Source organism: Eurosta solidaginis, chromosome 5 (genome assembly GCF_040869045.1).
Source record: "Eurosta solidaginis isolate ZX-2024a chromosome 5, ASM4086904v1, whole genome shotgun sequence".
NCBI classification, from domain to species: Eukaryota; Metazoa; Arthropoda; class Insecta; order Diptera; family Tephritidae; genus Eurosta; species Eurosta solidaginis.
In genome coordinates this window covers 18,025,076-18,048,725 of record NC_090323.1, presented here as the reverse complement: position 1 = coordinate 18,048,725, position 23,650 = coordinate 18,025,076, and the positions used below count along the sequence as shown (strand labels likewise).

The 23,650-nt window shown below is 38.1% G+C and overlaps 2 protein-coding genes across 3 annotated transcripts in view; one reads left to right on the top strand and one right to left on the bottom strand.

The window, feature by feature from the left end:
- Sk2 (Sphingosine kinase 2) overlaps nt 1-23,650 on the top strand; it is a 133,172-nt gene that overhangs the window by 98,729 nt on the left and 10,793 nt on the right. The window lies entirely within an intron of this gene.
- LOC137253657 (uncharacterized) lies at nt 13,331-22,726 on the bottom strand. Of its 2 annotated transcripts, XM_067790998.1 has the most exons (3): nt 22,620-22,726; nt 17,518-22,543; nt 13,331-13,467 (listed from the first exon to the last, which is right to left on the bottom strand). In XM_067790998.1, the coding sequence occupies exons 2-3, from the start codon at nt 22,323-22,325 to the stop codon at nt 13,404-13,406; spliced, it is 4,872 nt and encodes a 1,623-aa protein (XP_067647099.1). In that variant the 5' UTR covers nt 22,326-22,543; nt 22,620-22,726; the 3' UTR covers nt 13,331-13,403. The 2 variants fall into 2 exon arrangements, with proteins under 2 accessions (XP_067647099.1, XP_067647098.1); XM_067790997.1 differs by having other exon boundaries at nt 17,518-22,718.

Genomic DNA, 23,650 nt, shown 5'->3' with positions numbered 1-23,650 from the left:
TCACCCCCGCTGAGCGGGTTGTGCGCTGGGCTTGGGACCCGCCACGTAAAACCATACTCCAATGAAATATAACAACAAGCCTCGGATAAATACACTCTCTATTGATGACGACCATGGCAAACGTTTGAAGGACAATGAATTGAGGGCATGCACCTGGAACGTCCGCTCCCTGAATGGGATTGGTGCAGATGCCCGGCTGGTTGATGTCCTCGTCAAAGCAAAATCTGACATCACCGCCATCCAAGAAATGCGTTGGACGAAGCAAGGAAGAAAGAAGATCAAAAATTGTGACATATATTGGAGTGGCCATGCGAATAAGCGCAGTTTCGGCGTCGGATTCGTGGTGGGAGAGAGACTTTGTCGCCAAGTGCTGGCGTTCACGCCTGTGGACGAGCGTCTCGCCGCTATTCGAATAAAAGCAAAATTTTTTAATATATCATTCATCTGCGCCCATGCGCCGACAGAGGAGAAAGACGATGAGGTGAAAGACACTTTTTATGAACAATTAGAACGCACATGCGAGCGCTGCCCCCGTCATGATATAAAAGTCGTGCTTGGCGACTTTAACGCCAGGGTGGGCAAAGAAGGTGTTTCTGGCCCTACAGTCGGAAAGTTCAGCCTACACAATGAAACTTCTCCTAACGGACTGAGGCTGATTGACTTTGCCGGTGCTCGAAACATGGTCATATCAAGCACGAGGTTCATGCATAAAAAGATACATCAAGCTACATGGCTGTCTCCTGATCGAAATACTCGCAATCAGATGGATCACGTTGTGATAGACGGACGGCATGCCTCCAGTGTTTTAGATGTGCGAACGATCCGACGACCTAACATCGATTCGGACCATTATCTCGTTGCAGCCAAAATACGCACCCGCCTCAACGCGGCTAAAAACAAGGAACAAAAAACACAAGGAAAGCTAGACGTCGAAAAGCTTCAATCACAACAGACTGCCAATGATTTCGCAACTCGACTCTCACACCTGCTCTCTGAGGGCACAACTCATCCTGAAGGAATACAGGAGCAGTGGGAGCATATCTCCAAAGCACTTCATACTGCCGCCGAGGAAAAAATTGGTTACCGGCGGCCACGAAAAACAACTGGTATGATGAAGAATGCCGCGTTGCAACCGAAAGAAAAGACGCTGCCTACAGGGCTACGTTAAAAGCGAGCGCGACAAGAGGAGTGTGTGAACGCTATCGTGAGTTGAAAAGGGAAGCGAGACGCCTTTTGAGGAAGAAAAAAGCAGAAGCAGAAAGGCGTGAGTGCGAGGAGCTTGAGCTGCTAGCCACCAGGAATAACGCCCGAAAATTCTACCAAAAAATACGGCGACAGACGGAAGGTTTTAAGACCGGGGCATACTCCTGTAGGAATGAAAACGGCGACCTTGTAACTGATGTCCAGAGAGTGCTTAGATTATGGAGGGAACACTTCTCTGCTCTCCTAAATGGAGGCAGCAATTCACCGCGCAGAGATGAAGAACCCGATCCCGCAATCGATGATGATGGAATATATGTCCCCCCGCCCGATTATGACGAAGTTAGAATAGCAATAACCAGATTTAAAAACAACAAGGCCGTGGGCGCTGATGGATTGCCTGCGGAGCTATTCAAGTTCGGCGGCGAGGAGTTGGTAAGGCGCATGCAGCAGCTTCTTAGCAAAATATGGGCGGACGAAAGCATGCCCGACGGTTGGAATCTAAGTGTTCTTTGCCCAGTCCACAAGAAGGGGGATACTGCAAAATGCACCAACTATCGTGGAATCAGCCTTCTTAATATCGCATATAAGGTCCTTTCAAGTGTATTGTGCGAAAGATTGAAGCCCACCGTGAACCGGCTGATTGGACCTTATCAGTGCGGCTTCAGACCTGGTAAATCTACCATCGACCAGATTTTCACAATGCGCCAAATATTGGAAAAAACCCGTGAAAAGAGAATCGACACACATCACCTCTTCGTCGATTTTAAAGCCGCCTTCGACAGCACGAAAAGGATCTGCCTATATGCCGCTATGTCTGAATTTGGTTTCCCCGCAAAACTTATACGGCTGTGCAAAATGACGTTGAGCAACACCATCAGCTCAGTCAGAATTGGGAAGGACCTCTCCGAGCCGTTCGAAACTAAACGAGGTTTCAGACAGGGTGACCCCCTATCGTGCGATTTCTTTAATTTGATGCTGCAGAAAATTATACTAGCTGCAGAACTTAACCGCACTGGAACAATATACTATAAAAGCGTGCAATTACTGGCATATGCTGATGACATTGATATCATCGGCCTAAACACCCGCGCTGTTAGTTCTGCTTACTCCAAGCTGGAAAAAGAAGCGGTAAAGATGGGTTTGATGGTGAATGAGGACAAAACGAAGTACCTGCTGTCATCGAGCAAAGAGTCAGCGCATATGCGCCTTGGCAACCACGCTACTGTTGGCAGCCATAATTTCGAAATAGTAAAAGACTTCGTTTATTTGGGAACCAGCATCAACACTAGCAACAACATCAGCACTGAAATCCAGCGAAGAATCAATCTTGCCAATAAATGCTACTTTGGACTGGGTAGGCAATTGAAAAGTAAAGTCCTCTCTCGGCGAACGAAAATCATACTCTACAAGTCACTTATCGTACCCGTCCTGCTATATGGGGCAGAAGCATGGACCATGACAACAGCAGATGAAGCGGCTTTGGGAGTGTTCGAGAGAAAAGTTCTTCGAAAGATTTATGGACCTCTACGCGTTTGCGATGGCGAGTACCGAAGAAGATTTAATGATGAGCTGTACGAGCTATACGCAGACATCAACATAGTCCAGCGAATTAAAACGCAGCGGCTGCGCTGGCTAGGCCATGTTATGCGAATGAAAGATGATGCTCCGGCCAAGAAAGTGTTTCTATCGGAACCCGCCTATGGAAGCAGAGGTAGAGGGCGGCCCCCACTCCGTTGGAAAGACCAGGTGGAAAACGATTTAAACTCCCTTGGTGTGACCAATTGGCGCCGGTTGGCGGAGCGAAGGAGTGACTGGCGCGCCTTGTTGGACGGCCATAACCGTTTAGACGGTTAAGCGCCAATTAAGTAAGTAAGTAAGTAATAATGTAATATCTAAATTTTTTTTCCATGTCAAAAACACATTTAAAAAATGTAAAATTCAAATCATGGTTCAACTATATACAGGTTGGCTCATCTGTAAAGCAACAAAATATGTCTGTTCAAATTGTCAAAATCTGTGTATTGGTGTTGGTGCGAATGGTATGGAATGGAAACATAAAACTTAGCAGTTTTTGTATGTGTAAGTAAAATATTGCCAATGTGTTGGTTTCATTTTGAGTTTGCCATCTCCTTTTGACAATCCCTTCGACCATGCAATGACATAAATAAAATCAGCTGATGAGATGAGCCAACCTGTACATAATTGAACCATGATTCAAATTATTTGATAAATGAAAAAATAATGTGTTTTCACATTTTAAAATGTAAAAAACATATTACTGTTTTTTCCGTTAGATATGACTTTTTTAAATAAAATGTTTTTCTATTCGATCAGTTTCTTTCTTTTGAATTTTATATACGTATACGTTAGATCTCATGCATAGGCTCAAAAAGCATGAATTCTATTTATTCCTGAAGGAGATACCTCGGTTTTTTTTATCAATTTGTCTATGATTAATATTACAGGAATGCGATTCTGTGGCTTTTCCTAGTTTTCACATGTTGTTGAAAATCTTGTGTACGCTTCCAGTAACAACGGCAACGAACGAGAGATCTTTTTCAACTCTTAGGCTAATTAAAAACTATTTGAGAAACACGATGAGTGAAAATCGATTGAATGGCTGTGCATCACTAAGCTTCCAACGTGATCAAATTGTTACCGTTGATGAAGTTTTAGATGAAATGGCAAAGAAAGCCGCCGCATGCGCTTGAGTTTTTAATGTAACATTTTTCATATCATATTCTAAATACACGTACTTTAATGTTAACTGAAAAAAAAATTTTTTTCTGTTGGCGTCAGTTATCGCGAAACAGGGTTAGCTGGAGTGACTTGTTACGCAACGACCAGCATCTCCTAAACGGTTAAGCGCCAATTAAAAAATGTATCTTCCAACCGCGAGAAAAACGACCAAAACAAACCAAAGAATATCTTCAAGATCATTTTTTCCGCAGTAGCGAGGACATTTGAGGCTGGTGATCTTTATAAAGTGAAGTTTCAGCATATTTAAGGGTTAAAGACGTATCAACCAAGTGAAGAAGGATGAATGAAAAATCAGTAGGGGTGGTCTCCAATATTCGCTTCTTAATTAGAAAAGGTTAAGAAGTAAGGGTTTTTCTTTCGTCCCTTTGCAAAAATCGTGTTGAGGCATCCATTATATTGGTAATTTATTTTTTTGCCATATACATAAAAACCGATTTCAAAACCTTTCGAAATATTTTTTCACTTATTTCATAAGCATTTTATTTAGTTGGCATTAAAAAAATTAAAAAGTCAAACCAACAATTTTTTTTGTTTACTTTGGTTTGGCATTTCCACAAAGTTTAAGAGAGTGATTTTAAAATTTTTTTAAAAATCGAAAAACCATTATGGCCGCCAAGAAGAGTAAATGGTTTTACCTGGTAATATTTATACCATGGAAAAAATCATTATTATTATACTACCAACTTATAAAAAAAATTAGCTTGTCAAGTCCACTATAAGTTAAAAAAATTGATTTTTTGTAGTCCCACAGCGTGGCACACATTCTACGCTGCATAGTTTTGTTGCTTGTACGCGCCCACGATATAGGACTCCAATATATGTCAGTACATTGGTTAGACCGATTTGGTTAGACCAATAATAGAATAAGGGCCGATAGTTTGGAATCCACGTTATCAAGTTCATGCAGATAGGTTTGAATCAATTCAAAAACAGTTTTTACTTTTTGCCTTAAGGGATTCCTTATATAATTTACCCGCTTATACTTTTCGGCTAAAACTTGTAAATCTTCCTACCCTTGCAAGTCGTAGAGAGATGCTTGGAGTAATTTTTATGATCAAATTAGCGAACGGCTTGGTTTCTAGTCCTTTTTTACTAAGCGAAGTTAACTTTAATGTTCCTTCTCGGCAAACTAGACCCTTTAAGCCCCTTTTCCTGAAACAATGTGGAACCAATTTTGAATTAAATGAGACCTTCCGCGGTCTGTGTCAGGACTATAACTCTCATTCAAGCATGACTCATAGTTCGGAATACCTTTTTACCATTAAACAATTTATTCTTTCCTCTCCTAATAATTAGCCATTCACTTATCCTACTAACCTGATTATTATTCTTTTCTAACTATTTATATGTATGTCAGTAGTATTTAACCTACCTTATTAGTGTTTTACTTAGCTGATAAGTTTAACGATTCTCTGTAGCTAAGCCGTTTTCGATCTCGACGCTTGACGAATCCCTGCCTTCCAACGACGCGGCAAACAAAAATTAGAAATTCGTGCGTAATGCGGATGCGCCCCTCGTGTTGATTGGGCGCGCTTTGGAAGGCAAACCCGTTGGGAATGATTTTATTATTACATGAACTTATTGTAACGAATTTACTGCAATTCCGCTTATTTCAAATCTTCTATTAAGGCTCGAATCACTAAACTGTTGAATAAATAACACCACTATTCAATAATGCAAAATGGTCTTTATTAGACTACTTTCAAAATAACACTTCTATTGCTCGACAGATAGCGTGCTTAATCAAAACTGATTCTCGCCTCTACTGTTGTCGCCATTTTATACTGTCTGATTTCCTCGTTGCATATTTCTAGGCTTTTCTAATTCCAAAACTTACTAGTTAGTTATAAATTTCTCAGCTACAACTACAGATGTATAATTTTTATAGCTTCTCTTATATCACATACGCTTGTATGTGTGAGCGACACTTCCACAATTATAATTGCATACCTTTAGGAGCATCTCAGATAAGGTATCTGCATGTGTTTGTGCATCTCTTCTCTGCTGCGTGTACATACATAGGTGGAGTCAAAATGATTAAATTATTGATGTGAATTCACGTCACTGCTTAGCATCGGCATAGAGATGACAGTACCCCCTTAGTGTTGCTAATATTCGTTACAATATCTGTTATCTGTATGTATGTATAACTAATAATGAAATATTTATTTAGTTTAACATGCATACATACGTGTTTTGCTTGCGTACCTGTTTATGTAACCACTTATTTATTTTTCACAAACTAGCTGTGGAATAATGAGTGAATATGTATGTATGTACATTAGGGTGGGTCAAATTTATTGCTGAAAAGGCACATCCAATTTCTGAATCTATGGGTCATACTGAGTAATATTGTCCATGGGACCATAGATCTGAAATGAATTTCGAGGCTCCCTTATTTTGTTAGAAAACTTTATATCCCAATTTTATTTGTCAGAGCCGCTATTCGGATTGCGATATAAAATTCTCTAACAAAATTAGGGAGGCTCCAAATTCATTTCAGATCTATGGTCCCATGGACAATATCATTGTAAACTTTACCAAGTAGCGCAACTAACAGCTGATCGCTCAAAATTAGCACACACACAAACATCACTAACGGCCATATTACGCAAATCTTTAGAGAAATTCAAGTTAAATTTTTAAACAGACATAAAATTCAATAATAAAATGTTAAAATTTTGGAATACAATTGCACTAATTGAAAGAAAATGTTTACTTATACTCAACTATTTAATTATTTTTTCTAAATTTATGTTTAATATTGATACAATAATTGAAGGTACATTAATCCAATGCAACTCTGCTCTTCCTACTGTTCTTCATTCCACTCCATTCGAGTGCCTCTTTCACTGAATTCGAGTGCCTTCCGCTCTATTCGCAACATAACCTCAATTTAAGCTGCCAAACTATATAGTAAACAATGGACAATATTACCCTGTATGACCCATAGATTCAGAAACTGGATGTGCACCTGAAGTTTTTTCCCCCCATTTTCCCCATACAATTTGACCCGCCCTAATGTACATATATTTAATTTTTAGGTATAATAGATATTTATATATTTTCAACAAAAAGGTAAAAATAATGGCATATAAATCTATAATTTCTTAAGAAAATGGACGTTCATTATTTATTTTAATAATCGGGAGTTCTTCTGATGATGTGGCATTAGAAATAATCTTACAGCAAATATTTTCTTTGTCTAACACATGATGCAATAAAGCCAGACAGGTGATCTCAGCAGTACAGCAAAAGTTTAACGGCCCCCATAATCCGCTAATGAAATTCAAAGTAATGAAATATGGAATGGCAAATATTGCGAGATTTGTGTAATCCATTTGAGATGAGTGACGAATTGTAAGAAATTGAACTTAAAAGTGGTAAAGTTTAATGACTTATTTTCTTATTTAGGTTCAAAAAAAACTTTCGACTTAATAAGGATGCTTTCAAGTATGTGTTAAGATACTTTTGCGGGGCAAATACGTCCAAGGACCTCGACATCGACATGTTGTTTTTGACCTGGAAACATTAAAAACAGTCAGCATCAAGCCTTTTACGTTTCTTAACAAGTTTTACTTACATTTTTGTTAAAATTCTGCTATAAATTAATAAAAAAATAAAAATAAAATATTTTTTCGCCAACAAATTTGCAACTTAGAAAAACGGAACTACGATCGAAATGTAGAATACACAAAATCGAACGATCCGAAGTTGGATCGAAAGGGATTGGAACACAGAATACCAAAATTGCCAAATCGAAAAAATTCCAATCCAAGTCGAAATGCAGAATAGGGCTGATTATTACATTGTGACAACAAAATTTTTATGAAAGATGTAAGTTTGTATTTTTTAATCGAAAAAGAAGGGAACGGACGTGAAAAAAGGGCCCCCAAATTGAGGGTTGCCTAGGGCCCCCTTGGGGGTTAATGCGGCCCTGCAGAGGAGATACAGATGGATAGATAGAGAAATTCAGAACAATGTCTGTCGGGTTTGAGCATACATCATGTTTGTCTAAATGTTTCCAGGGATAAGCAGAGCTGTTTAAAATAAAATTATGATAAGCAGATGTTTTTTGCCATCACGATAAGCAACGTTGCTGCAAAACCTTTGTCGCTTTATATTTTTACAACAGCCACCTCTTTCTGCTTAAAGAGCCTACTTCAACATTTGGTTTACATAGATAAATGTTGAGTCTTTGGAACGTCAATCCCGTGTTTTCGTATTACAAAACTCATGCGCAATTTCGTGATATTGTTCCAGATCGACAGTCATCTCATCGATGTCAGCAGTAACTTTCCATATTTGTTAGTCGTGGACAATGTGATGCTCTGAAGATTCAGTCATACAGCTCCGTTGACTAAAACTTTTTCAGTTCCTTTCAGGAATAGAATACAAACCCACAAAATGAAATACAGGCCGCGGGCGTTTTATTTTCCTGAATGTTACTTCATATTTCTGAAAGGCATTAATGTAGTATTTTTTTATGATACTGAAAAAAGGAATGATGCAGATAAGTCGAGAAGCAACACTTAAATTTATGAGGGCGAGTTTTGTCAAATGCGACTACCTTTTGCGTCATGAAGTGAATTTGTCGTAATATAAAAATTGTTAATTGTAGATAAAACAAGCAAAGGTGCCTAAGTTCGGGTGTAACCGAACATTATATACCCAACGTGCGCTTCAATTGCACATTACATTTCAGATAAATTATTTATCTGCATAACGCGTGGCACCATTGTGAATGATGACAAAGTGTGATCTCTTATCTGTCAACTGCCTGACAGGCTGTTCAATATGGCTACTTTTCAGCGTTTTGACAGGCTGTTCAATATGGCGGCGCCTATCTTCAGCGGATGATAGAAAGAGATACAGAATGAGACAGAGATAGTCAAATACGAATCAGGTGATCCAATCACTTTGGAATTTTGACGTTTATGCAGAAGAGATCACACTTTGTCATCATTCACAATGCGTGGCACCACCCGTTTAAAAAAAAAAAATTTCTCCCCATGTCCTCTTACAATAAAACTTGATAACTGAAATATCATTGATACAAAACAAATTTTTGCTAAGTTATAGCTTATTTTTCTATTCTACGACCCTTTTAAACTTGTTTTATATCTAAGTTGCCGTGGTCTTTAACCGATCCCGTCCATTTTTACTAGACATATTTTCTGCTATAAGGAAAATATGTGCACACAATTTCATTACGATATGTTAATTTTTCTTCGAGTTATGGCTCCCGAAACATAGAAAATTCCTTAGTCATAAAAGGGGCGGTGCCACGCCCATTTTTTAAAAATTGAAGTTTTTCCTATTTATTGTTATAAATCCACTTGGAAAATGAAATACCATTGATATAAAGCTCTTTTTTGCAAAGATATAGCTTATTTTATTCGTCCACGACCCTTTCAAAAATTGTTTATATATAAAGTGGGCGTGGTCATTAAAGGATTTAGTTAATTTTTCTTCAAACCATTCCTTATAGTAAAGGCAACCTCTCTGCCGAATTTACGATAGGTTACGATAGGTTTAACGATTTTTGAGTAATATTTTTAAAATTGACTTTTACAAGTGGGCGGTGCCACGCCCATTTAAAAAAGTTTTTTTAAAATTCTTATTAAGAGTCTCAATATCAGTCCACATGTCAAATTTCAGGTGTATTATTTACTAAATAATCAGGTTTTTGTGTTTTCCAAAATGTTATATATATAAAAAGTGGGCGTGGTTATCATCCGATTTCGCTCATTTTCAATACCAATCTATTCTGGGCCCATATAAGTTCGTGTACCAAATTTGGTGAAGATATCTCAATATTTACTCAAGTTATCATGTTAACGGACGGACGAACGGACGGACGTGGCGCAATCAAATTTTATTTCGACACTGATGATTTTGATATATGGAAGTCTACTATATCTATCTCGATTCCTTTATACCTGTGCAACCACCGTTATCCAATCAATGTTAATATACTCTGTGTGCAAAGCACGCTGAGTATAAAAAAAAGTTGGAGAGATTGTATCTTTTCACAATTTTGTTTTGTCCTATAGTAAAGAATAAGAAAACAAAAGCAAATCCGACAAATACTGGTAATTAAATACTAAATTGTTTGGAAATTCAAAATTTTGGTATTTTTATTATGTTATTTACTTCAATAATATTTTTATATAATATTTCACTTAATTTTTGCCTGTCCCTATTGGCTATATAAATGTATAACAGACCACATAATCTATTGTTTAATTTTAATTTTTATTCTTTTGTGTATATAATTATGCAGAATATCAATAAATCCGAAAATGAAGTACTGATACAATAATTTACATAGTCACCATAATAGTCATTTCATGCTTTTTATTTAAATAAAAAAGGATAATACATCTAGATAAAAAATAAAACTTTCTATATACATACATTACATAGTATTAACGTATCATGATAGATTTCGATTAACAATATGGTGTAACAAACTACTAATAACAAATTCACTAATCAAGTTCACATAAATATGTTTTTTGTTTAATTTTTTTTTTCTTTTTTAAGAACATTAATAGGCCTAACAAAATATTCTAGTATATTGTATATTGTAGGTTTATGTAGGTTCCAGTACTCGTCGTCGTTTGGTTTCAATAATGTGTGTGTGTGTTGGCTGACATTTCGATATTTCATATACATATGTACATATTAGGGCAATTAAAAACCAGTAAAGGTGTCTAAGTGCGGGTGTAACCGAACATTATATACTCAGCGTGAGCTTCAATTGTACATTTCCTTTCAGAAAATTACTTTTCTACATAACACGTGACACCGCCCGTTTAAAAAAAATTCTCCTCATTTCCTCTTACAATAAAACTTGATAAGTGAAATATCATTGATACAAAACAATTAGTCTACGACCCTTTTAAACTTGTTTTATATCTAAGTTGCCGTGGTCTTTAACCGATCCCGTCCATTTTTACTAGAAATATTTTCTGCTATAAGGAAAATATGTGTGCACAATTTCATTACGACATGTTAATTTTTCTTCGAGTTATGGCTCCCGAAAAATAGAAAATTGCTTAGTCATAAAAGGGGCGGTGCCACACCCATTTTTTTAAATTTGAAGTTTTCCTATTTATTGTTATAAATCCACTTGGGAAATAAAATACCATTGATATAAAGCCCTTTTTTGCAAAGATAAATCTTATTTTATTCGTCCACGACCCTTTTAAAAATCTTTTATATAAAAGTGGGCGTGGTCCTTAACTGATTTGGTTAATTTTTCTTCAAAGCATTCATTCTAGTAAAGGCAACCTCTCTGCCGAATTTTGTTACGATAGGTTTAACGATTTTTGATTAATAATATTTGTAAAATTGATTTTATCACGCCCAATTAAAAAAAATTTTTGTCAAATATTTATCAAGAGTCTCAATATCAGTCCATATGTCAAATGTCAACATTCTAGGTATATTATTCACTAAATAATCAGGTTTTTTGTGTTTTCCAAAATGTTATATATATAAATTCGCTTTTTCGCAATTTCGCTAATTTTCAATACAAATCTATTCTGGGTCCAGATAAGCGCGTGTACGAAATTTGGTGAATATATCTCAATATTTACTCAAGTTATCGTGTTAACGGACGGACGGACGAACGGACATGGCTCAATCAAATTTTTTTCGATACTGATGATTTTGATATATGGAAGTCTATATCTATCTCGATTTCTTTATACCTGTGCAACCAACCGTTATCCAATCAAAGTTACTATACTCTGTGTGCAAAGCACGCTGTGTATTAAAAAGATAACCTATATCTTCTGAAGCTTTGTAATTCGATACGAAAATAAAGGTGAACTCGAATGCAACTAACATTCGAAAAATTTAGTTACAGAATATGGCCTTGTATAAAATTTCTTATGATTAGAAATGTTCTTACATAACTGCTATTCGAATAGTACTGGCATTCAAAGTATCGAAGTTATTAAAATTGCATAATTTTTGCTATCTAAAAAAATGCAGACGATAGCATATAATATTTTAACGAAAGCCCACTATTTCACAGTTTGATTAAAAAATACTAAATTTTTATAAAGGGCATTTTCTAGCACCACTAAAAATGACTTTAATAAACTATGATTTAAGTGGTGGCGTTTACAAAATAATATAAGACAGCATTTTTCAAATATACGCATCCAAGATAAGGCGCTGACCCCATAAACCAACAATATACATACATGTGTATAAAGTCGTTGTTGTAATACACAAACAAACTTTTCAGAATTTTTCAGAAGCAAATAATGTTTTCTAAATCACCCAGACATGTACATATGTACATATGTATGTATGTTTGCGCAACTTACATAAGTAACTACCACATATTTATATATACTTTTAATTTTTACGGTTATGCAATTATTTATTATGTTATACATAAGTATGCGTTATGTAATGCTATGTGTGAGTGCATGTTTCTTAATGATTGAATATGTATGTGTGTTAATTCCTTCTTCAACTCTTGCTCAATGCGTTTCAATTCAATAAGTTAGTTTGGTTTTTATTTTTATGTAATTTTACGTTTGGTTTGCTATAAGATGATTCACTTTCATATTCATCATTTAAATATGCTCAATATGTTTTTGTAAGTATAAATTTTAGCGCAATGTGCAATCGTATTCACCGAAGCGCATATTATGTTTGTCATAATGATTTAAATGCATTGCATTCTTCTCTGGTATTTGTTGTGCAGAATTTAAAAATGATGAACGTTGTTGATTCATATTCATATTTAAGTTCATATTCATATATGGATTGAATTGTACATACGGCGATGATGATGAACTTTGGTTCGGTTGACTGTTATTCGAATATGAGATTTGTGTTAAATTACTCATATAATTACGATTATTATTTAATGATGACCATTGATTGTTAGCATGTGTTGCAGCCGCAGCGGCTGCCGCCGCAGCAGCAGCACTCTTTTGCGATTGCCAAAAGTTATGTTCCATAAAGCGATCGGGTTCTCTTAAGCCTGCTGCTGCTGCTGCATATCCACCATTCGACATGTTGTCGCGCGCTGCTGCGACTGCTGCTTGTGTTTGTTGTTGTAAACAACTTTGTGTATAATTATTATTAGTGGTGTTGTTGTTGTTGGCGGTATTAGCGTTATTACCAATACCACCATTATTGCTAGCATCTATAGGGTTAATATGTTGTGTTGTGTTTGTAGACATGTTTGATCGAACATTATTCCTAATGTTGCTGTTGGCGTTCGTGTGATTACTGGCACCAGCCGGTTTTGTATTGCAGCCAATAGTGCTGTGATTGTTGTTGTTATTGCTGTTGGAGCTTTGTGTTTTGGCAGCAGAAGTATAATGCACATTATTAGAGGTATTGAAGAACTCGGTAAGTTCATTTTCATAGCTGTTGGTGGGTCCCTTGAGACCCCTTGAATGTCATTCACCCGTTGCGGTTACCGTTGTCCATTGCCAAGGACTGCTGTAACCGGTTTTGGCATTGCTGAAATGCAAATAATAATTCAAATAATGTGACTCCTAATAAATAATTAACTTATTCGTTTGAAAAATATAATTATGTGTGTACAAATGTCATCAAGATGCCAGGACCAACAACTGTTGTTGTTGTTGTATTAACAGTGCTTCGCACCACTCACAAATTGTCATCAAAATCCTCTAACGGGAGTCACAGGAAACTGGCCATTTCAACAGCGGCGGACCATAGGGAGATTAGTGTTAGAGGCGTAGGTTCAACATTACAATTGAAAAGATGGTTGGTGTCATGTGGGCTCACATCACATGCAGGACATACATTACATATGTCTGGAGGACCATGTGAAGTCCGATGTGCAGAATCGCATTAAGTGGTGGGCCGACTGAGCAGTGGACCAGTGGTCCCAAGTTTCGGGCCCGCCGAAAACTTAATACGACTGCCCCAATTACGATGGAGGTCCCACCCTTTTTCGTATGATCTGTATCAAGGCGAATTCAGTAGAGGTGGTGTTATCTCAACAGCTGATTGCTTCTTCTTGATTATTTTCCATACAACGCCATGAACAACAAGGTCAGTAAATCGAAATCAATGAACATATTTTGACTTGACTACTCTTCTGCACGGTGAATTGGTTGAATTCGATTTGACATCGCCTTCTATAGATTTACCTTGCACATAACGGCATCGGAATCTATACCAAGTGGTGGCAAAGCGAATTCAACCAATTCGCTGTATAGAAGAATGTCAAGTCAAAAAAAATTTTTAATTGATTTCGAATAACTGACATACAATGCGAATCCATACCAGGTGGTGGCAAAGCGATTTCAACCAATTCGCCGTGCAAAAGAATGTCAGATGAAAAGAAAATGTTCATTGATTTCCATTAACTGACATATTTCATACAAGGCAAATTCAATAGAGGTGGTGTTATCCCAACATCTGATTACTTCTTCTTGATAATTTTCCATACAAAGCCTTGTACAACAATATGTCAGTTAATCGAAATCAATGGAAATTTTCTTTTGACTTGACATTGTTCTGCACGGCGAATTGGTTGAATTCGCTTTGCCACCACCTGGTATGTTGTTGTTGTTGTAGCGATTAGGTTACTCCCCGAAGGCTTTGGGGAGTGTTATCGATGTGATGGTCCTTTGTCGGATACAGATCCAACACGCTCCGGTAATACAGCACCATTAAGGTGCTGGCCCGATCATCTCGGGAACGATTTATATGGCCACATTAAACCTTCAGGCCATCCCTCCCTCCCTACCCGCAAGTTCCATTAGGAGCTTGGGGTCGCCAGAGCCTCGTCTGTTAGTGAAACGGGATTCGCCGCTCGAAGGTGAGGTTGACAATTGGGTTGGAGAAGCTATATATTGCGCTACACAACCCCTTGAATCGCACCACCTGGTATGGATTCGCCTTGTACAAGGCGTTGTATGGAAAATTATCAGGAAGAAGCAATCAGCTGTTGGGATAACAACACCTGGTACTGAATTCGCATTGGTTTCAAGCGAGGATAAGCGTTTTTTTACGCGCAATCGTATACGCGTTTAAAAAAAACCGGCTATTAAAGCACGAGGCGTTGTATGGAAAATAATCAAGAAAAGCAATCAGATCGATCACGTTGTGATAGACGGACGGCATGCCTCCAGTGTTTTAGATGTGCGAATGATCCGAGGACCTAACATCGATTCGGACCATTATCTCGTTGCAGCCAAAATACGCACCCGCCTCAACGCGGCTAAAAACAAGGAACAAAAAACACAAGGAAAGCTAGACGTCGAAAAGCTTCAATCACAACAGACTGCCAATGATTTCGCAACTCGACTCTCACACCTGCTCTCTGAGGGCACAACTCATCCTGACGGAATACAGGAGCAGTGGGAGCATATCTCCAAAGCACTTCATACTGCCGCCGAGGAAGAAATTGGTTACCGGCGGCCACGAAAAAACAACTAGTATGATGAAGAATGCCGCGTTGCAACCGAAAGAAAAGACGCTGCCTACAGGGCTACGTTAAAAGCGAGCGCGACAAGAGGAGTGTGTGAACGCTATCGTGAGTTGAAAAGGGAAGCGAGACGCCTTTTCAGGAAGAAAAAAGCAGAAGCAGAAAGGCGTGAGTGCGAGGAGCTTGAGCTGCTAGCCACCAGGAATAACGCCCGAAAATTCTACCAAAAAATACGGCGACAGACGGAAGGTTTTAAGACCGGGGCAAACTCCTGTAGGAATGAAACCGGCGACCTTGTAACTGATGTCCAGAGAGTGCTTAGATTATGGAGGGAACACTTCTCTGCTCTCCTAAATGGAGGCAGCAATTCACCGCGCAGAGATGAAGAACCCGATCCCGCAATCAATGATGATGGAATATATGTCCCCCCGCCCGATTATGACGAAGTTAGAATAGCAATAACCAGATTGAAAAACAACAAGGCCGTGGGCGCTGATGGATTGCCTGCGGAGCTATTCAAGTTCGGCGGCGAGGAGTTGGTAAGGCGCATGCAGCAGCTTCTTAGCAAAATATGGGCGGACGAAAGCATGCCCGACGGTTGGAATCTAAGTGTTCTTTGCCCAGTCCACAAGAAGGGGGATACTGCAAAATGCACCAACTATCGTGGAATCAGCCTTCTTAATATCGCATATAAGGTCCTTTCAAGTGTATTGTGCGAAAGATTGAAGCCCACCGTGAACCGGCTGATTGGACCTTATCAGTGCGGCTTCAGACCTGGTAAATCTACCATCGACCAGATTTTCACAATGCGCCAAATCTTGGAAAAAACCCGTGAAAAGAGAATCGACACACATCACCTCTTCGTCGACTTTAAAGCCGCCTTCGACAGCACGAAAAGGAGCTGCCTATATGCCGCTATGTCTGAATTTGGTTTCCCCGCAAAACTTATACGGCTGTGCAAAATGACGTTGAGCCACACCATCAGCTCAGTCAGAATTGGGAAGGACCTCTCCGAGCCGTTCGAAACTAAACGAGGTTTCAGACAGGGTGACCCCCTATCGTGCGATTTCTTTGCTGGAGAAAATTATACTAGCTGCAGAACTTAACCGCGCTGGAACAATATACTATAAAAGCGTGCAATTACTGGCATATGCTGATGACATTGATATCATCGGCCTAAACACCCGCGCTGTTAGTTCTGCTTACTCCAAGCTGGAAAAAGAAGCGGTAAAGATGGGTTTGATGGTGAATGAGGACAAAACGAAGTACCTGCTGTCATCGAGCAAAGAGTCAGCGCATATGCGCGTTGGCAACCACGCTACTGTTGGCAGCCATAATTTCGAAATAGTAAAAGACTTCGTTTATTTGGGAACCAGCATCAACATTAGCAACAACATCAGCACTGAAATCCAGATAAGAATCAATCTTGCCAATAAATGCTACTTTGGACTAGGTAGGCAATTGAAAAGTAAAGTCCTCTCTCGGCGAACGAAAATCATACTCTACAAGTCACTTATCGTACCCGTCCTGCTATATGGGGCAGAAGCATGGACCATGACAACAGCAGATGAAGCGGCTTTGGGAGTGTTCGAGAGAAAAGTTCTTCGAAAGATTTATGGACCTCTGCGCGTTGGCGAAGCGAAGGAGCGACTGGCGCGCCTTGTTGGACGGCCATAACCGTTTAGACGGTTAAGCGCCAATTAAGTAAGTAAGTAATCAGCTGTTGGGATAACAACACCTGGCATTGAATTCGCCGTACTTTATTCTTAATTTTATCTTGATGCATGATACGAATAAAGGGTGAATTTTTAGGAAAACGTTGAAAAAAGCTGAACGTAACCAGATAGTTTAATGACTTTTTCGGACGAATTGTACCCTGAGTGAAGAATACCTTTACATCAATCTATCATTCATTCAAATCAATGATCAAAACGATAAATTATAAAGAAAAACTCCGAGATAGAGCATTCGTCATGCACCCGACACACACATATAAAAGCCTCGTGCATAATGCATGTACATACGCCCCGAGACCCAACTGCCCTTTTCCTGAAAACCCCAATATCGAGAATAATAATAATTTAAATATGGTAAAACAGATTGCTCACCTTCCAAAAAGTGGATGCCACAATGCTTGATTTGGCTCCATATTTATATTCTCTCCCACCACTACATTTCTGCTTGGAGTTTGATTGCCTAGTGTCGCTGCCGAAGCGGCAACAGCCCCCATTGCCGGCGATGTCGCCAATGCTGTTTCTGCTGCATAATTCATTATACGTTTCCGCTGTTTGGCCGCCAAAACTTCATGTGGAACATTTAAACCAATATTTGATACCTTATTTGAAAGTTTCCCACTTTTAAAATGAGTCTTAACATCCACAGACGTAGACTGAGGAATTAAATTAACCGATTCTTTATTGTGAATTGAGGCTGGATTAATTAGGCTATTAGTATTTGCACTATTATTGGCAAGTTCATGAACCATAGTGTTATTACGCATTACATGATGATGATCTTTGGTTAAATTGACCAAGGGTACGATTGGCGATGACGACACATTTTCAGCAGGCTCTAATAGATTTGATAGAGATTTACACGTTAAACGTGGTTTATTATCTATTTCCTGTTTTTGAGGTTGTTGCTGCAGTGCATAAGCGTATTTATTGAAATTTACACTTTCCGTCGCCGATGCATTATCACAACTTAATGCAACATCTTTGCTGTTGTTATTGCTGTTATGCCTAATGGATGACGACTTGTCAGTAGCAACATCTCCAACTAGGCTACCACTAATTTCTGCTGTTATAATTTTTGTGGTTGTTGTTGTGGATGTGGTACATTTCTTTTTATTCTCTTCAACAGAAGCAGCCATATGCATATGTTCAACATTTGCTCTTGTCATATCATGAACAGAAGGACTTTTACCAACAACAGCATGCCCACCACTTTGAACTGGTGTACTTGCTCCAGCTGTTGCTTCTGATGTGCCTACCAGTGGATTTATGTTTAAAAAATTTGCCAATTGATGTTGTAACATTTTTTGAAAGACATTCGTCTCCATTGTTGGCTGAAATGCACCAAGTGGTAGTGAAAAATTTGGCAATACATTATTCACGTTTGTTGCATCTGCACTTAGATGTTTTAAAGCTGTCATCTGCTTCAGGTAATTCTTGTACATTTCATCTATATGTTGGAGCCCCATATGATGATTGTATAATGGCGGCGGTAGTAAACCAGTAGCGTTGTATTTATTTTGTACGCCCATTGGTTTATTTAACGTTTTAAGAAACTCCTGCGATAACTGACCAAAATATGGTAGCCACAGCATTTGATTTAAGACTGCCAATGTGGCAGCATTTATATCGGAAGCTAAATTGGTATCTACATGGGAACACTTTGGAGGAGGCAGAGCGGTTGGTGTTGGTATTGATGTATTTATTGGGTTTTGTTGGAGTGGAGGTTCTTTAACTTTTATACTTTTCGTGTGTTCAATGCTTTGTTTGTTGTGGCCATTGTTGTTGTTGTTGCTTGTACTGTGTGTTATCCCGTTAACAGATTTCTGAAGATTTTCAATAGGCAATTCGTGTTGGTGTATGATAGGTTCTGTTGCAACACATTGTTGTTGTTGTTGCTGCTCTTGTTCTTGTTTACTCTGCTCCATTTCCATTTCGTTTTTAAGTATCGCCTCCAATTGTGCCATAGAAATTACTAATATATTGGGATTTTGTATAATTTCCGGATATGCAAATGCTTCTGGTAAGCGCAATTCTGGTCTGGTCGTTATCAAAAGTGGTATTTCTCGTGCGGGTGATGCTAACACAGCGCGTAATCTATCCTTTGGCACTAATATCGGGTCTGGTACTTTCCATTGTGTATTTCTAATCAATAATTGTAATTGTGTTAATGGATCTGGATCTTTATCGATTAATAAAGCAGCAGCAGGCGGTTGGGGGGCATGCGTTTGACTACCAACAACACCAGGTTCTTCTACGACTTTGTTAACTTTAATATTATTGTTGCTACGTATACGTTTTTTCATAGGCTCATCATCACTATTATCATCAATAACAACTGTTTCAATATAATTTGTAGAAGTAGCATAATTACTATTACAATCATTATTAGTTGTTGGTGGAGTTGTTGTTAAATTACGCTGATGTGTCTTTCCGAGATTAATTGGTTCTATTTGTTGCTGGTGCTGCTTCGCCACTGCCACTGTATTGGTGGCAGATGTTGGAACGTTATATGCATTCAATTTCATAAATTGTTCTAATATTAAATTTTTTATTGCTTCTGATGTGGTCTCTATAGCGGGTAGTTCACCTTGTTGCGGTGATTTAATAATATCTGAACTTGATGTCACAGCACATTGACTGCGTGATTCAGATGGTGGACATACTTCTTCACGTTTCTTATAGCTTAAATCTTTGGGTGTTTCTTCCATAATAACATCATCATCACTGCCACTTTCTTTTAGGGCAAGATGTGCGGGTGATGCTAATGCTGTCACTTCTTTCGTATTTCCAGGGGTTTTGACAACACTTTCAACACCGTCTTCGCTCAAACATACTTCCTCAACACTTGACGAATCTTTTTCATAGGTATCCATAAAATGATTTGTTTGAAAGAGTTCACCATTCAAACCTTCAATTTCACCCGCTTCATTGAAAGATAAACATTTTGGTGAATCGCGAACCGCATCATCGATTAAAGTATTATGTTGCGGCAATGGGACAATATTACTCATTAAATCTTTGTGATGTTGTTGTCGTTGTGTGATACCATCAATTTGGGTGTTATTAGCATTTAATGCAGATGTTTGTGTAGGTATTTGTTGTTGATGCATGGCCTCTGCTTCCTTAAGTGCTTCTTCATTCTCCTGTATTAGATTGTTTTCACAGCTTCGTTTAACAATTGAATCGATTATATCAGCATCGCTATTCGTTAACGCATTATCATGACAAGGTTGCATTAAATCCGCTTCATCTAATAAATCTTTAAGGTTTTTGGTATCAGCATCCATTGTATTGCCAAAATGTGCATTTAAGGTTTGTAATCTTGCGGAATCTGGTAGATTATGTTCCTCTACGGCCGCACCATCATCGTTATCATTGCAATTCGCTAAGTCTACTAAAATATCTTTGGACAAGAAATCCGTATTAAATGTATTAACAACGTTGTCATCAACACATGCAGCAGTCTCATCACATGATGTAGAGTTAGACGCTAGCTCTCTGTTATTAACGTCGGTGCGGCATGGTATGTTGGTTGTTGGCAGGAAGAGTCCGGTTATGGGACAAAGTTGTAAATGCGGCGAATGATGTTGATATGTTTGAGATTCTTCTGATTCAGTTTGAGCTTTAGTTTTGTTTCCATTTACTTTATCTGGAATATATGTGACTTCTTCCGCCTCTTCAATAGCTTTGTTTGAAATAGGAACAGCAGAAGTTGTTGCAATTGCTTTTGCTGCTTCAACGGTTTGTTGTTCCTCTGCTTCATCACTTTGCAATTCTATTGCTTCAGGAAAGTGGTTGTTGATGTTGATATTGTCGGACGCAGTTTTAAGGTGCTCTACTATACTATGTTTATTATGATGATGATCGCTAATACTCATTTTACTAAAGTTTTGTATTGTCTCCAAATTTGATTGTAACAGTTGATCAATGGGAAGTGCTTGGCACTCTGCTTCCTGCTTTTGGTTACTTATACTCGCATGTAGTTGTTGCATTTGCTCGGTTTCAACAAAATCATTTTGATTTAAAGCTTCTTGCAAAGGTTCTTGTTGTACTTCTACCTTTGGAATGTTAAGCTTTTTCGCTTTACGCCCCCTCTTCTTTCCTTCTTTCTTAGTTTTGACTTTTTTATATTTCTGCATCCCCTCCTTCGCGCCACTAGTACTATTTTCAATTTGGTCTGATTCCTTATTTACCATCAAGTTATCTATAATTCCTTTTTTATTATTAAAATTTAAACAATTGTCTACCATAATAGCGTTCTCAGTAACAAAGCTTTGCTTTTCATTGACCTCTGGTAGTTGCTGTTGTTGTATTACGATTTGCCTACCTAATATATTTGCATTACATTTTTGCATTAAATTATTTTCATAGAGTTCTTTTTTAACTTTTAACAGTGGTGTTTGTATGATTTTGACTATTTTCGATGATGTCGGATCGGTACGCGGTATTGCTCGCCAACCATTTGTAGTCTTTGTTATACGTATACGATTTCTTTTATCATAATCCTCACAACGCACCTCAACAATATGTGTATCCTCTTGTTTGACCCATAAAAAGATGGGATTAACACGTGCACACACAGGTTCATCGTCGTTGTGTTTGCTGACGCTGCTGCTCTCCTTAGTGATAATAGCATCTGGCAATTTAGTTGGCGTAAGCACTAAAGGTTTAGTTTCAATAGAACTTTTGACGTTGCTATTGTTTTTGCTTTTCTTTGCCTTTGGTGTGTTTTTTTTCTTATCTTCTTTAGTTGCTACAACTATTGGTGCTGATGGTGGCGCTGCGGGTGCGGTTGTTATTACTACCGGCGGATTGATTGTGCATTCATCGTTAAGATAACATTTCGGTTCATTTTTAATGTCACGTAGTAGTCCTGCCTTCGTTGTACGGCAGTGATCATCAACCATTAAATGCCCAAATTTGGATTTTTGAGTTGTTCTCCTTTTACTATTACCCCCACCACCACGCCCTCGCCGACAAGGTTGTTCTTCAAATACTAAAAAGATATCACGCGCAACTCTTCTTCGCTCCGATTTCCTATGGAAAACATTTTGTTCGCCTGCACTCTCCACCACCTCTTTTTTGATGGCCCTCTTTCGCCCTTTTGCTCCAGCAACATTGACGTTCGTCGGCGACGTGGATCCATTGGCGTCCTTCACGTTGTTGTTCACCCTTGGCATTATAACTTTGTGGGGCACCAGCAGCACTATTGCTAACACCGACTAAAGACGATTTTCATCTTTCGATTTTGTAAAAATTTTCCCATAAATTCCAATGGAAGCTGATGTGTTTCAAACCTAGTTGCTGCTGCTGCCGTGCTATTTGTGTTGTTGGCTTTATCGGTATTCCACTGTTTGCACCACTTTCAACTTCTGCAATATGGATTTTCATTTGTTCCCTAATTTGGTTATTAGTCAATTAATATAGTGTTTAATATAATGGTTTATGTAAACATGATCTGGTAAATTAATTACATTTGTAAATGTTCAAATTTTTACATTTTCGCTTGTTTTTACACTTTCGTTTTAAAATCGATGGAAAATTTTGTATATATCAATAGTCACACCTGCAGGGTTAACATTTTGTGGAAAATTGATGAAAATGTAGTAGAAATAATACCATTTATGCTGCAATGATGTCATACTAAATTATTCTCCCGTGACATTTCCCTTGGATTCCAAAAAATTGCATTTCTCTTCTATTGGGCGCTTTCAGCGAACATAGGGGTTGATCAATCGTTGACTGATAGTTTTCGAACTCACCAATGAGTATATTTGATCCACTCACCGGTTGTTATTTTACCACAAATTACTGAGCATAAATAAGCTTCGCTATATTCACTCAACGTTTTTTGTTTCAGAAAAAAAAAAAAATTGGAAAGTTTAAATTTTTTATTGCGTAAAAACGTCAATAATAGCCGTGTTTTTTTACACGTATATACGTCTACGTTTGCGCGTCAAAAAACGCTTATCCTCACTTGGATAATGCTTAGGAGACACATCTAGCGGCCACTAGCTACGGAATATGTTTTACCGAAAAGCGGAGACACAAACCTCCGTTGGCCAAGCTGATATCCTATAGCTTAATCGGTTGCGGTGAATAGTGGACACACACCATTTGTTGAGATAATACAAAGAGGTGAAACATAGACACATATTTGAGTTACATCTGAGTATAAAGCGTATTAAAATTTAGGAGTACTAATTTTCTACGCATCAATTTCAGAAGAGTAGATAAATTTTAACGCTTAGCAGTCCATGTAAAGTAAAAAAAACACAGCTAATGTCAGAAACGGTTGCTTTATACAAATCAAATGCATCAATGCTTGTAGGTTTAAAAAGTTTCTTTCGTGTTATGTGATTGGAACCACTGAATTCAGCGGACTTGAAGTGGTTATAACCACTCCGTTGTCCGCCTAATTAAAAAAAGTTCCGGTTTCAAAATTGTGCTTTTATTATCAAGGAAAATGTACCAAATGTTACGGTGGAAACATTTAAATCAAAGG

Excerpts from the sequence above, each read along its gene's own strand:
- LOC137253657 (XM_067790998.1), bottom strand. The coding sequence starts at position 22,325 with ATGCCAAGGGTGAACAACAACGTGAAGGACGCCAATGGATCCACGTCG. Across the intron at positions 13,468-17,517 it reads TGGCATCCACTTTTTGGAAG|CAATGCCAAAACCGGTTACA; the intron begins GTGAGCAATCTG and ends TTTGCATTTCAG.